The sequence below is a fragment of the Corapipo altera genome, unplaced genomic scaffold, assembly GCF_003945725.1.
Source record: "Corapipo altera isolate COAL_440 unplaced genomic scaffold, ASM394572v1 50, whole genome shotgun sequence".
NCBI lineage: Eukaryota > Metazoa > Chordata > Aves > Passeriformes > Pipridae > Corapipo > Corapipo altera.
In genome coordinates, this window is record NW_020884889.1 from 10,904,177 (window position 1) to 10,917,378 (window position 13,202).

Genomic DNA, 13,202 nt, shown 5'->3' on the forward strand with positions numbered 1-13,202 from the left:
CAATGCTTGAAATGTTTTTATCCAAAATACCCTGTAATTCCTAACTCTGGTACAGCTCCAAGAATAGAAGCCTGATGATAGGTAAGGATTCTGGGGTTATCAGCACATTTCTGAGAGTTATTTTCATTGCTCTGGATCTGTGGAAGACTAATTTATAGAAGTGAGTCTGATGTAAGGTAGAGCACTATTTCATCTAAATTATATGCAAAGGCTTGACTATGAAATAGTGGTTGCTAACAGGGGGCAAAAAAGCAATTTTTTTAGTGCTTGTGGTCCAGTTAATTATCATTCTCCTACTTTTTTTGTGTGTTCTCCACAGCTTATACTACAGTAATATTATATATTGATAAGGGATTGAACAGTTCCACTGAGTTCCTGGCTCTAAGCTGAGAAAGCTCTGATCCTTTCCATCTCTTCAAATAGTGTTTAGCCATTTTTTTGACAGTTAGCAAGCACTGAGATTTCTAATATTCAAGTGTTTTCATCTGCCCACTGCATGTATGCATTTGTGACTACAAAACCATGAGGTCTTTTCTGAAGAAAAACCACCGTGATTTATTTTGGAAGCAGACCCTGTAGTTCTGAAGAGCTACCACTGCGATCCTTTGTTCTGCCGTGAAACGGCAAAAATGTCTTCCCCCGAGCCCTAGGGATTTGCTGGTGTTCTGTGCTTGCAAGAGCTAAACTTTAATATTGAAAACGTTGAGAATTATTGTCTTTTAATGATGCTTATCGTCATTTGCGCTACTGCCTTTTTTTAACCCTAAATTTTAAAAGAGTGAGACGTGCTATGATTAAACTTGTGATGTCCTCTCTTCGTAGTGAAAAGAAGATGATGATGAAGATTGATGACGGTGCCTTTGCTGGAAAGGGATGAAATAGATGGAAGTGATTCACAGGCCTCCCCTGAGGGGACGAATTCCACCCCTCCGGCTCCAAGCGCGGGTGCAGCGCAGCCCTTGGGGGCTGATGGCGCTGCCGGGGGTGGTCGCGCCGGGCGGGTGTTGCCACAGCCGGTGGCCGGAGCTCGTTCCCGGAGCCCTGCCCGCCCCTCTCCGCGCACCCCCCGGGTGCCCCACAGCCCCCCGGGTGCCCCACAGCCCCCCGGGTGCCCCACAGCCCCCCAGGTGCCCCACAGCCCCAGGGCCGCCCTGCCCGGCCCCGGCCCGGAGCTCAGGGCCGCGGGAGCCGCGCATGCTCCGCGCCCGGCCCGCCCCCGTCTCCTCCCCGCGCCCGGGGCCGGCGGCGGGGCCGGGCTCGACCATTTCTGCGGGCGCGGGGACGCGGGGCCGAGCCCCGGGCAGCGCCTTCCCCGAGCTTCAGCACCGCGGGCCGGACAGCGCCCGCCGGCCCGAGCGGCTCCCGCGGGGCCCCGCCGAGGGCCTCGATCCCCGCACGATGTTCCTCCGGCTGGCGGTCGCGGTGCAGGTGCTGTCGCTGCTGGCGAGCCGCGCTCACGGCTTCCCCAGACCCGCGGGCAAAGGTGAGCGCCTGCCCCTCAGAACCCTCTCCGCGGGTCTGCGGGTGCGGGAAGTTCTGCGGGTGCGGGAAGTTCTGCGGGATGTAGAGGGAGGGGAGAGAAAACTTTCCTTCCACTCGGAGAAAAGCGACGAGGTCCTAAAGGGACAAAATTCCCTACTCTGATCGCTGAAGTTGCAATCTGATATTAAAGTGAAGGGATAGGTGCTGGTAGAGGGAAAAGCTCTGAATTTTTTCAGTCTTCTCCAAGCAGTGTTTTCATCCGTTCTGCTGCAGCGTCTGCACGAGTCTTTCTTGCTCCCTGTCTCCCCCGCTATTCTGGATGGAAGAGATTTTTAATCTCTTGGTTGTGCCAATCCGATTATTGCTATTTTAGTCGATCTCTTCCAGCATTTTTCCCCAATTCGTGAGTTTTCTCATCAGAAAGAGGTTTCTGAGTCTGTATCTCTATATCTTGTGCAGACCTTCTCCCTCTGCCCCAATCACGGTTTATTTAAATGTTTGACTTTTTAATTGTGTTCTCATTCTTCTAGGAACACTGATTTTTTTTTTTTTTTTTTTTTTTTTGCAAGAACCAGCAGTTGTATCCTATTTAAGACACTGGTTTTTATGGGAGAAAACTATAAATTAAGAAAAAATGTGCCTTTTGTAGTTGCATGTATCATATAACTGAGTATATACATGTGTGTGTTTGTTCTAGATAAAGCTATACACAACAGACAATTAAGTGTAGAAAGACCTTTGGAGGAACAGGTGAGTGAAAGAAAAGATATTTACAATGGTTTTTTTATTATGGTATTCCCATAATATTTTGAGCCTTTCAAGTACCAAATCCCTGAATATCCCTGAGTTAAAAGTAGATATGTCAGAAAAGTGATTGTTTATGGTGTTGAATACAAAATATAGTTTCAATAATTTTTAAAAACTGGGATATGGAGTTTCACTGTCCAGCATTCCAAAAGCAGATTGTTAGCTCCAACAGCTCACAGGTGTGCCACCCCTTTGTATTGACATCCTGTGGGAATAAAGCATGAGCTTGGAATGAAGAAGGAAAATGTAACTGGCATTTGTCTTAAAATGGGAAGTTTGTTGCAGCTTCTTGTAGTGTGTGATTCTGATCAGAGATGGGGGGTACTGACAGAAAGTGCCAAGTGCTTAATCCTGTTCTACTTATTCAGGCAAACTTCTTAATAAGAGTGAAAACCAGACACTAAGGCTTCTACTGGTATTGATAAATTAGGAGATCACACATTTTATTTCTTCTGCCTGTTCTTGTTTTATTTGTTTTATTTTTGTGTATTAGATTGCTGAAGCTGAGGCAGACAGGAATAGGAAAACAGCTCCCACAGGTAAAATATCTTTCCTGGTTTTATAGCAATATTCGTAATGGTATTCAAAGAGGTATAAGGTTTTATGTTATGTGTGCATTGATATATTTTCCAGAAAATAAGCCAGAGTTCAGGAATTATTCCTTTGTTGATGACCTGAACCTGCTAAAATCAGTAGCAGAAAGAGAGAGGAATGAAAAGGAGAGGGAGTCAATTAGAAGCTCTTTGTACGAACAGCAACTGGCCGTTGATGATGCAGACTCCACCAAGAACCGCAGGCTAGTGGATGACTATGACTCCACTAAAAGTGGGCTGGATTATAAATTCCAAGGTATTCTATAATCATCTTTCAGTGACTTCTAGGTTAGACTTCTCTTGCAAAGTGACTGCTGTCATGAATGTTGTACTCAGCACCAAACGCGAGCTCTGTGTGTTACTGGAGTGCAGTTTCAATTATTTCCAGTTGTGGAAGCTTTTTGTATTGCAATTAGGTTTTGAAACACAGTACAAAAGAATTGCTGTTGCTTTTCAGTCTTCTTCCTTGGAGGAAAATCTAACTGTGTAATTTGTATTATGTGTTTTAGTAATTTAGATTTGATGGAAGGAAAATGGGACATATTTTTAAATGAAACAATATTTATTCTGGTTTGAGAGGAAGAAGCACCTTTACATGCAGCTAAATCACATATATTTATTCCAAATGTTACGTGCAGTGTTAGATAATTCTCCTCATCATAAAACTAAAAGAAATTACCAAAGGCAAAAAAATACTTACCTTTGCTACAGGAGTGTTTAATTGATTTGTAGTTCAAGTGAGTCCTCTGAGAGTTGTAAGCAGCATTTAACTCAGGATATTTTTAATTATATCAAAGTATCCTGTTCACAGATCAAAGCTTACTCATCATGTTCTCTCTCCCATTGTCATTATGATATTATTTGCCATAAGTCATGATTACATAATTAAAAGTTTATTTTCTTAAATTCAAACAAGAAGATCATGTACATGATTTGATTTCATGATTTGATTTCATCTAAGTGGCCATACAATGAAATTAGATACCAGGAAGGCACATATAAGTGTATATGGGAGCAGTGCTCTCTCATTCTTACAATTTTTTCTATAAAGAGGAGAGTATGCTGCTAATATTCATCTCAGCTTTTTTGACAGAGTCAGAAAGATATTTTTCAGATGTGGAAAATGGACACAAAGAACTTTTCACTGTGACTGATGTAATGGCTTGCAAAGTGGGTATCAAAGTATAGTCCTAGTGTGTCTAAAAAGTGCAGCTTTGTTCTGAAGAGAAGAAGACGTGGGCAGATATTTTTACAAGATGTTTAATCCAAATGAGTTAGGATAGTCAGCACACAGTTAAACTATAATCCTTTCAGATGATCCAGATGGCCTCCATCAATTAGATGGCACTCCTTTGACTGCTGAAGACATTGTTCAAAAAATTGCTGCAAGAATTTATGAGGAAAATGACAGAGGAGTGTTTGACAAGATTGTTTCAAAACTTCTAAATCTGGGGCTAGTAAGTATCTTGTTAATACTTATTAATAACACTGTAAATATTCATTTAGCAGTGTTGTGGGTTGGTTTAATGCTCTTTTAAAAAACAATTTGGACAAACACTGTGTGTAATACTGACTTGAGTGAAAATGAATGGGATTCAGGCTCTAGGAAAATTTCTGTATTCATTTGGGCACACTGGTTTAGTTCTGCAATAACATTGTTGTTCCTGTGATGGCTTTGCAACAAAATAGGCCAAACTGCAGAATGTTTCTGATGCTGAGAAAACATTCACTGATTGTACTCCTCCCATGTCTGCCCTCATTTTTACTTTAACTTCTCTTCCGATTTTCACTGAATTCTTTTGTATTATTAATTTCTATATTTAAGGGGGAAAGGTCTGAGCTCATTCCTATCCACCTACTTATTAGTGTCATCAGCAAACATATAATGTTGCTGGTTTGTTGAGGATATATTATGTTACTGATTTGTAGCAAGACTGGATTTGTCTCTGACCTCTGGATGTCTCAATGGCTTTAGCCATGGCCATATGGGATTCTTGTATCTTAAAGTATTGACCTGATGTTTTCTGCACTAGATTTTGCAGTTAGCTATTGCATGCTGCACCCCACTGATTACAGAGGGAGCTGTGGGACAGATGCATGGTAGAGTTCTTTTTCAAGAGGCAGCTGTTACAAAGCAAAGACAAAACATTTTGATGATGCCATAGAAAGCTATTTGCTTTTTTCCCCTTCTAAATCACTGTATGTAGATGTACATAGATGTGTTGCAGAACACACATACTTTATATACACAAACATGTACACACATGTAGGGGGGTATGACACACTTGCAGTTCAATCTTTCAAGCTACACTCCATTGTGTTAAGCCCTAAACAGATTTGTTTTCCTGTTGAAGGCTGTATCTGTGGATGGGTGGGTTTTATGTACACACAACGTATTTGGTGTGTGTTTCTATGTGTGTATATATGCATGTGTGGGTGTGTTTATATAAATATAGCATGTATATATGTCTATATATATACATGTATACACACACATTGGTGAAGATACCACACCTAATTTGCTTGTGCTTTTTGTGAAGCAAACATATTTAAAGCAATCTATTTGCAAAGCTAGGGTTTTATATTGATGTTTCATCTAGGAGAAGCACAGTATTCTATGAGTACTTTGCACAAATATTTCAACAGATCACAGAGAGTCAGGCCTATACCCTGGAGGATGAAGTGGCAGAGGTTTTACAACAGCTAATTGCAAATGAAGCAAAGGAACGTGAGAAGGAGTCTGAAGATTTTGATTACACTGCAAGCAGAGCAGACAGTGATCCAAAGGAAAAGCAACAGGAAAGAATGGTAATTTCTTAGCTAATGATTTTGTCTTCCTTGCCAAATGGTACTAGTAAACCAATACACTGCTTTCTTTAGGGAATAATTAATTCAATCTGGAAACTAAAGGTGTTCTTAAAGAAATTCTGTTAGACACAAAATGAACCATGAGTTACTTTGGGGCTTAAGCCAGACATCAAATTGAAATAACTTTGACAAAATAGTATAGCCTTCACCTTGCAATTAGGAATATGTTACCATGAGGCTATGACACAATTTCTTGCTCTAGTAACTCTCTCACCAAAAGCAATGTGCTTATGGATATCTTTTTTTATATCTTTTGTGGAGACACCAAGCAAATCTTATCAGGATAGTATCATTAATGGAGAGATTGATGACACACTGGATAACACATGGTCATCATCTAATATCTTGGAAAGAAGAAATGAGCTGCCTTCTGAAGATAATTTTGAAGACCTCCAATACTTTCCAAATTTTTACACACTATTAAAAAGTCTTAACTCAGGTGAGCTTGTCATGTATTTACAGAATTATTTAGGAAAAAAGAAAATTAAGATTGTCTGTGTTTTCTCTTTCCCCTTTCCCACAAATTCCCTAGTTGCAAGACCACGTGCTCTGAAAATGTTCTCTAAGATGTATAGCAGAAACTAATTTGATTAGTAATTTTGATGGCAAAACATTGGGAGGAACAGCACTCAGAACTGCAAAGAGTATGACCTAGGCAGCCCTTCCCATCTTGTGCTGTGTGATTCAGGAGTCCTGAATTCTTTTCATTCCTGTAAGAACATGGTGAAAAACTGGCAAACTGTTTTCTCCAGAGATCATTCCAGTAACATCTGAGTCTTCCAAGCCAACAGAGGTACAAGTAAGCCACAGCAGAATCCTCACAGTGATGGTACCAGTAAATGAGTCTGAGCCTTCCAGCCTTTTCACAAACCACAGGTTTGCTGTTTATTGCAGTGAAAGCTCTGCACGTCTCTCCCTATTCCGGTGCTGGACATCACTGCCTTCCAGTCATTGCAGGCAGGACTGTGGCACCTTGCCACAGCCCTTTGTCAGCACCCACTCTCTGCAGCCACGCACACACACACACATATATTTATTTTTGTGTGTATGTGTGTTTATTGTGTAGATTCCCTGTCCTGCAGAAGCCTTAATATTGCTTCAAACTGTCCCCATAAACACCTGAGCAGAGAGCTAAAATGAAAAACCTGAGGGCATATTTTGCTCAAGTCCAACCCACAGACTTCATATTCTTCCTGTTCTTTTCATTTTCCCATGGTGGTTTTGCATGCTAGCTCTTCTCCTTTTTCTGCTCACAAAGCAGAAAGGCATGTTGGGTTTAGCAGGTTATCAAGCAAATCGAGCCAGGTCCCACTGGCTGCACATCCCTGCCTTGCCTCCTGCTTTATGCTGTTCACCTGTCGGGTCGTATCAAGCTGGAGGAGAGGGATTCACTTGCATCCTACAGCTGTGTGTTAAATTGCAGGCAGCAATAAAAAGCCTGTTCAGCAGCTCTCAGAGTGGCTGGCCCTCTGCCAAGGCTGGGAGTGTGTTTCTGGCTGTCCCTGACTGACAGTGCCCCTGGCTCTGTTAGGTCCTTCTGTGATAACCTGGGGAGTGGGGACAGCTTTTGCAACTGTGTAATGGGGCAGTTTCATGCTGCTATTGCAGAAATTGCAGTAACATTGTTCAGCTAAACAAAGGTATTGTTCAGGTAAACACAGTGGTAAAAGCAAAGCTAAGAAGCAGGTAAGCATGGGCAAGAATGGATTTTTATAATAGAAAATAATTGTTTGTATCACTTCCTGAAGTCATGATCCTCTCAACCATGTAATATTACGTTGTCCCAGTACATGAGTCATGGACTTGTGCGTGGTAACAATCTCATTTGAAACACTTTATATTTTTATCATTGAACCCATGGATCTTGTAGGAGAAAGGATCTCTGAACTCATACAGAGCCAGACTGCTCTACAAAATAGTTCACAAACAAATAAAAGAAAGATGAAAGAAACTGTAGAAAACTCTACCCTCTGATCAGCAATTTGGACTGTCAGGTCACTTCATCTCAGTGTGTTTAGTGTTCTTAGCTGTAAAATGGAATGACACAGCCCTTCAAGACACAAAGCTGTAAAGAAGAACTAAAGCCTGAAGCTTTAAAGTATATTCAGCTGTGCTTTGCAGGAACAGTTTATGTGTAAGTTCTCTTTGCTAATCCAGCACAGCATTTTCTCTTTCAGTGAGTAGTAGGTCATTCTTTATGCAGGAAGTTTGCACAGTTTGCAGAACTGAGTTTTCCCAAGTTGCCTGAAGTCTCTGACTAATTTTGCTTCATCCCCTCACACAGAGACAGAGACAAAAGAGAAAGAGACCTTGATAACTATCATGAAAACCCTGATTGATTTTGTGAAGATGATGGTTAAATATGGAACAATCACACCAGAAGAAGGAGTTTCCTATCTGGGTGAGAATGCTATTTTCTTACTCTAACAACAGTGATAACTATCTTCTCATCTTCCTTGCTCTTATAAAACCTGCTTCAGCTTTGTTCATTCTAAATGTTTTAAAGCTGTACTTCTAAATGATTGATTATTCACTATAGCATGTTTAATTCTATACTGCTTTAATATTTCCCTCTAATGAAGGGAAGGTAATTTATGTGGTATGTATATAGAGGATTATTACAGTTTCACACCTGTGAAGCACAATTGATTTCAATGACTTTATGTCAGGGTAAGATCAGGGTTTTCTGTGTTCTGTTGAGGTGAATCAGGCATCTGCATTTTCCAAAGACAATCCAGCACTTGTAGGTAGCCAGAATAGATGGGACCTAATGCTATGGTTGTCTACCAAGTAAAACTCCTTCCATCTATGAAAAGTGTTACATTTTGGCACAGGAGTAGATTTTGAAACACTCTTTCCTGGATCCATTTTAGAGTCTGTGGCTATGTAGGTATTGTAAAATCGTTGTAATTTCCTGAAGAGAGAATTTGGAACAGCCTGGTTTTGTTCTTGGTTTGGTTTGGTTTGGTTTGTGTCTCACACACCTTTCCTGGCTTTGACAAACTCTCATCCATTTACTGTTGGTAGCCTTTCCATGTAAACAAGCAGACCTAAAGAAGAAGGGCTCATCTGCATAAACTCTGCACAGTCCTTTCATTTTTCTGAAGTGTTCCTGGTCTGGCTTAGTCTGAAAAGTTTTTGTTTACATCAGGGTGATGTCTCAGCTTCATAAATCAACCTGTCACAGAGACAGAACTGGCAATGATCTTTCATGGCTTCTCCAGGCTTGTCTGATCTGAGCCATTGCAGATACATGATTGATGGATGCAACTGTAACTGTACAGATTGATTATCACTTACTTGGCTACAAAAGATCCAGTGCATCATGACTCACATCCAGTACATGATTGTACTTCCTCTCCAAAGAATTCATTATTTCTCTGACCAAGACTATCCTTTTATTTTCTATGAGAAGTCCTTGAATTTTGGAATACTTGGACAAGTTATGCTACAGTTCAGCTCTTTATTTCTCTGTCTTCCTGTGCATTTAAAGAAAGATGCACATAAAGAAATGGTGGATTTTAAGCACAGTTTTTTCAGTGTCATTCTACAAATGAGGATAGTATGACTTGAGCAGATATTGCCCTCACTGATAGTGTTGTGCCAAAACTTAATAGGCCACATTCATCCCTGACACAAGGCCACTCAGATAATGGAATTACACTAGGGATGCATTTTTCCTACTAAAATTCAGAGCAGTTGTTCACATTGGCTTTACTTTGAGTAAATAAATACTGTAACCCTGGAAACAAATTACCATGATGACATAGTACAGAAGGCAGGGATTAGGTTAAGAGTTTCAGAGGTCTGATTTAGTCTGGATTTAAAGTAAGACTATCAACTGATGTATCCAGACTCTGCCTTGCAAATGAGTGATTTATGCAGAGATGGATTTTTTGCTCTATCAAAGGAACTTACTGTAGTGGAAAAAGCTTTCTCATAGGTCTCAAGTTGCTTCTGTGGTATTCTTTTTTTAGACTTGCTGTTGAGAAATTACTTTAAAGCTGACCTTCATTTATTGAACTGATATTCTCAAATACTCAAGGAGAGCATCCACAGGAGCTTGTTAGCTTCTTGCACTATCCTTGAGCATGGCAGCAATTTCATTGCCACTCTTATTCAACTAAAAGTTATATACACTAAGTAATACTTAGATATGTACTGTGTATCTTGGTGCAGGTTGGGTCAGGGAATTGATGCTCAGCTGTGTTTACTTATAGCAGATAAGGGAATTAGTATGAATATGTCTCAGAGAGAAGAATTAATTTTAAAAATTGGCAGCTTTTTGTTGTTCTCTCAGTCCAAAATCAGTGAGCAGATTCCATGCTAGTTGATGGAAAATACCTATTGGGTCAATGCAGATGGATTGTATCCTCTTGCCATTTTATTAAAGTAGGAAACTGCCTAAGTTGATTTTTCCCACTCTGTGTCTGAAGCCGTGCATAAGCTATGTCTGTGAATTATACATTCAAAAAAATAAATCATTCATTGAATCAAGTCACAGGCCTTTTTGCCTTTCACAGGGGTGCAGAGACAGTGAATTTGAATGCATATACCAGTAACAGCTGGCTTGGGATTTGGAAACCACAGCATTATGTCATCATTGTATCTTACTCCAGGGGAAAGTATTTTCCTGCTGCAGTGACTGATGTTATTAGGTTTAGCTTAAGGTTACAAAGGATCTAGCTGCAGTGTGGTGCAGGAAAAGCACCGATGCACACACATGAAAACACAAGGAATAAGTTCATTTTTTAATACGCATATTCAATATTACATAATAGATATTTAGAAGCTTTCCATATGCTAAATGTAATCTGTAGCAGAACACTGGAAGCCAAAACCAACATATTCATATATATGAAAGACAAGGAGAAATAATGCCTACATTTCCCAGTATGTTTTCAGAAAGTATAGCTCTGGAAGCATTAAAGAGAGACCCTAACAAACTGATATAAAATGTGTGTTCAGCTGAAATGCATCAAATTTGATAATTTCCCTGCTGTGGCAAAATGCCACTATCTTCAATCACTATTTACTTTCTTAGCTATGAATGCTGTATCTTGATGTACAGGGAGCAAATCCTACTGTGGAGTGGAAGTCTCATGTTTCTAGCCTGCTTAAAGGCTTTCAGAAATCTTTCTAGAAAACCCATCCACCCTTTGAAGATTGAAAGCTGCTTTAAAATCACTTTTGCAATTAAAAGAATGGACAAGCATTATTGGTACAGAAAGCATAAGGTAATAAGTCATGACACAGGATCACAGTTACACAGGTGGCTTATGAATGAGATCCAACTGTGGTATCAGTTTACCCAACTTTGGGTTTGTTGTCAGGATCCAGCAAACTCTGCCCAAACAGCTGAACTCCCCTTGTTTGTCCCAGCCTGCTGGAGGCACAGACTGTTATCACTGAACAGGCTGAGTGTTGGGAAGGACTCAGGACAGTTACTGAAATGATGTGGCTGTTGGCAAGGGTGCAGTGACAGAGTGGAATGGAAGAGTTGGAATAACTCCACATAGTGACCAGCAGAAAGCAGCAAGAGGCTTTCAGATAAGTTATGACTGATTCAGCATAAAATATTTCATTACTCATGGCATCCATACACCATTTATGTTGCATAAATAGCTGATACTGATACATAACTAGCTGATACTCCATGCAGAACTGAAAGGACTGTGTCCTTCACGGTGCTGAGTGCTTGAAGGGAAAAAGTGCTGTTTGAGCCAATAGCAAAACTCACTTTGGTTTCAGCAGAGCGGAATAAGCCATGCATTGCACAGATACTTGTACTGTCTGAGTGTTAGGTTGTGAATAATATCCTACCTCATTTTCCTTCTGTCTATTGTGTAATGTCATGGTGGAGATTCACTCTGATAGCTTTTCTATCAGAGCCATCTATCAATCTATCATACACCAGATAAATATTAAGGAGAAGCTTCATCTACACCACACAAAGAAGAGGAATTTTTTTGTGTGACAAGTGACTTTTCCTATGTATGCCAGACTATATAGCTAGTTTTAAAATGAAAGCATATCAGTCCACTACCATCCTGGTAAAAGCTATATTTTTAGTAATTATGTAAAGTAAACAATAGTTTTTTAATGCGTTTATTTTAATAATATTGTTGTTGGCTTAGAAACAGGAACAAATGTTTTCTGCCAGTTTGTTCAGATACATTTGAAAATCTTTTCCACTAATAAGATTTTTAGAACCATTCTAGGAAATACTTGTCATTAGAGGCTTGTGGACCATAACAAAAATAGCGTTTTCAGAGATGATGGAAAAATTCTTAAGAGGCACCAGTGTATGTATATGAATTCTTTTTACACAGTCCATTAATTACATTCTCCTGCTGTGCTCTGCTTACAAGAGTAGATTAGTAGCATATTTACCCACTGCCAACCCAACCAAATGAAAGTTATGTTATCCAATGAACTATTACCCTAGAATTGCAAATTAGTTACATGCACATTGTAATCTTGTGTGGAGTTCTCATTTATTGACTAGTACATGCAGCACAAACTTTTGCCATCAGTACTTCTCTATCTCACAGATACCATAGAAATCTTGGCCATGATACTGTATAAAGTGTGTATTTTATCACATCTTATGATTGAGTTTGGTAATTTTGTTTTCAGTTTCTAAATCAGAGCTTCTGTATCTTCTATAACTGGAAAAGAGAAAGGGACAAAGGGCTGGGAAGAAAATTAAGTTTAAAAACTCTGTAGCCTTGCTCTCTCTGAAGGGAATCCCACTTTTCACCTCCTTGCAGTAAAGCATTTAGATTCCTGGAGCCACAGTGTACCACACACAGCCCACAGCAGACTGGCTGGGGAGCAAATCCCCCTTTATTTGGGAGGGAAACAGAGAAATGGCTCCAGCTGATCAGTGTGCAGTGTTTGAGTCACAACTGCCTTCCTCCATAGACCAAACCAAAGCCACCTCTCACACCTCCTCCCTTTGGCTCTGACTCACTGTCAGAATCCACACTGTCCCCCGTGACTGAGTAGGAGGTTGTGTTGGTTAGAAATGAGCATGAACAGATGTCTCTGTTTACCTTTTCCACCCCCATATCATTTGTTCTTCGTGGACAACAGGAAAGAAGAGCAAACTGCAGGGGACATAAGGAATAGGGAGATGGATGGGTCATTGGTGAACTCTGGCCGAGGTATATGAACACTCATCACTTTGGTCCTTTTCTAAAGAACTGTTGGGATATTGTTTTGCTATGATACTCTTTTAGGCAGACTGAGGCTGCATGAAAAAAGTCAGGTGAAACAGAAGAGGCGGAAAGTCTCCTATTTGGATTTTTAATATGTCCCTGCCTCTCCCTGCTAAGGAATATGAAATAGCTGTTCTTCCTCTTGTGCTCATGCCGTGGTGTCTTCCACAGCTCCACTTGTGGTGAAGGCAAAGCTCTGCAATTTCCTCATTACAAGTCAGTGCATAGT

At 40.4% G+C, this 13,202-nt stretch overlaps 1 protein-coding gene across 2 annotated transcripts in view; it reads left to right on the forward strand.

Moving 5' to 3' along the window:
• Positions 1 to 1,272: 1,272 nt before the first annotated feature.
• The window catches only part of SCG3 (secretogranin III), a 28,719-nt gene continuing 16,789 nt past the window's right edge, over positions 1,273 to 13,202 (forward strand). Inside the window, exons 1-8 of one of the 2 annotated variants that reach the window (XM_027644436.1) lie at positions 1,273 to 1,483; positions 2,180 to 2,232; positions 2,783 to 2,828; positions 2,923 to 3,138; positions 4,197 to 4,339; positions 5,529 to 5,690; positions 6,012 to 6,189; positions 8,035 to 8,151. In XM_027644436.1, coding sequence (XP_027500237.1) covers positions 1,399 to 1,483; positions 2,180 to 2,232; positions 2,783 to 2,828; positions 2,923 to 3,138; positions 4,197 to 4,339; positions 5,529 to 5,690; positions 6,012 to 6,189; positions 8,035 to 8,151 — 1,000 coding nt within the window. In that variant the 5' untranslated portion in view covers positions 1,273 to 1,398. The remainder of the gene's footprint in view (positions 1,484 to 2,179; positions 2,233 to 2,782; positions 2,829 to 2,922; positions 3,139 to 4,196; positions 4,340 to 5,528; positions 5,691 to 6,011; positions 6,190 to 8,034; positions 8,152 to 13,202) is intronic. The other variant, XM_027644435.1, reaches the window with a different exon arrangement.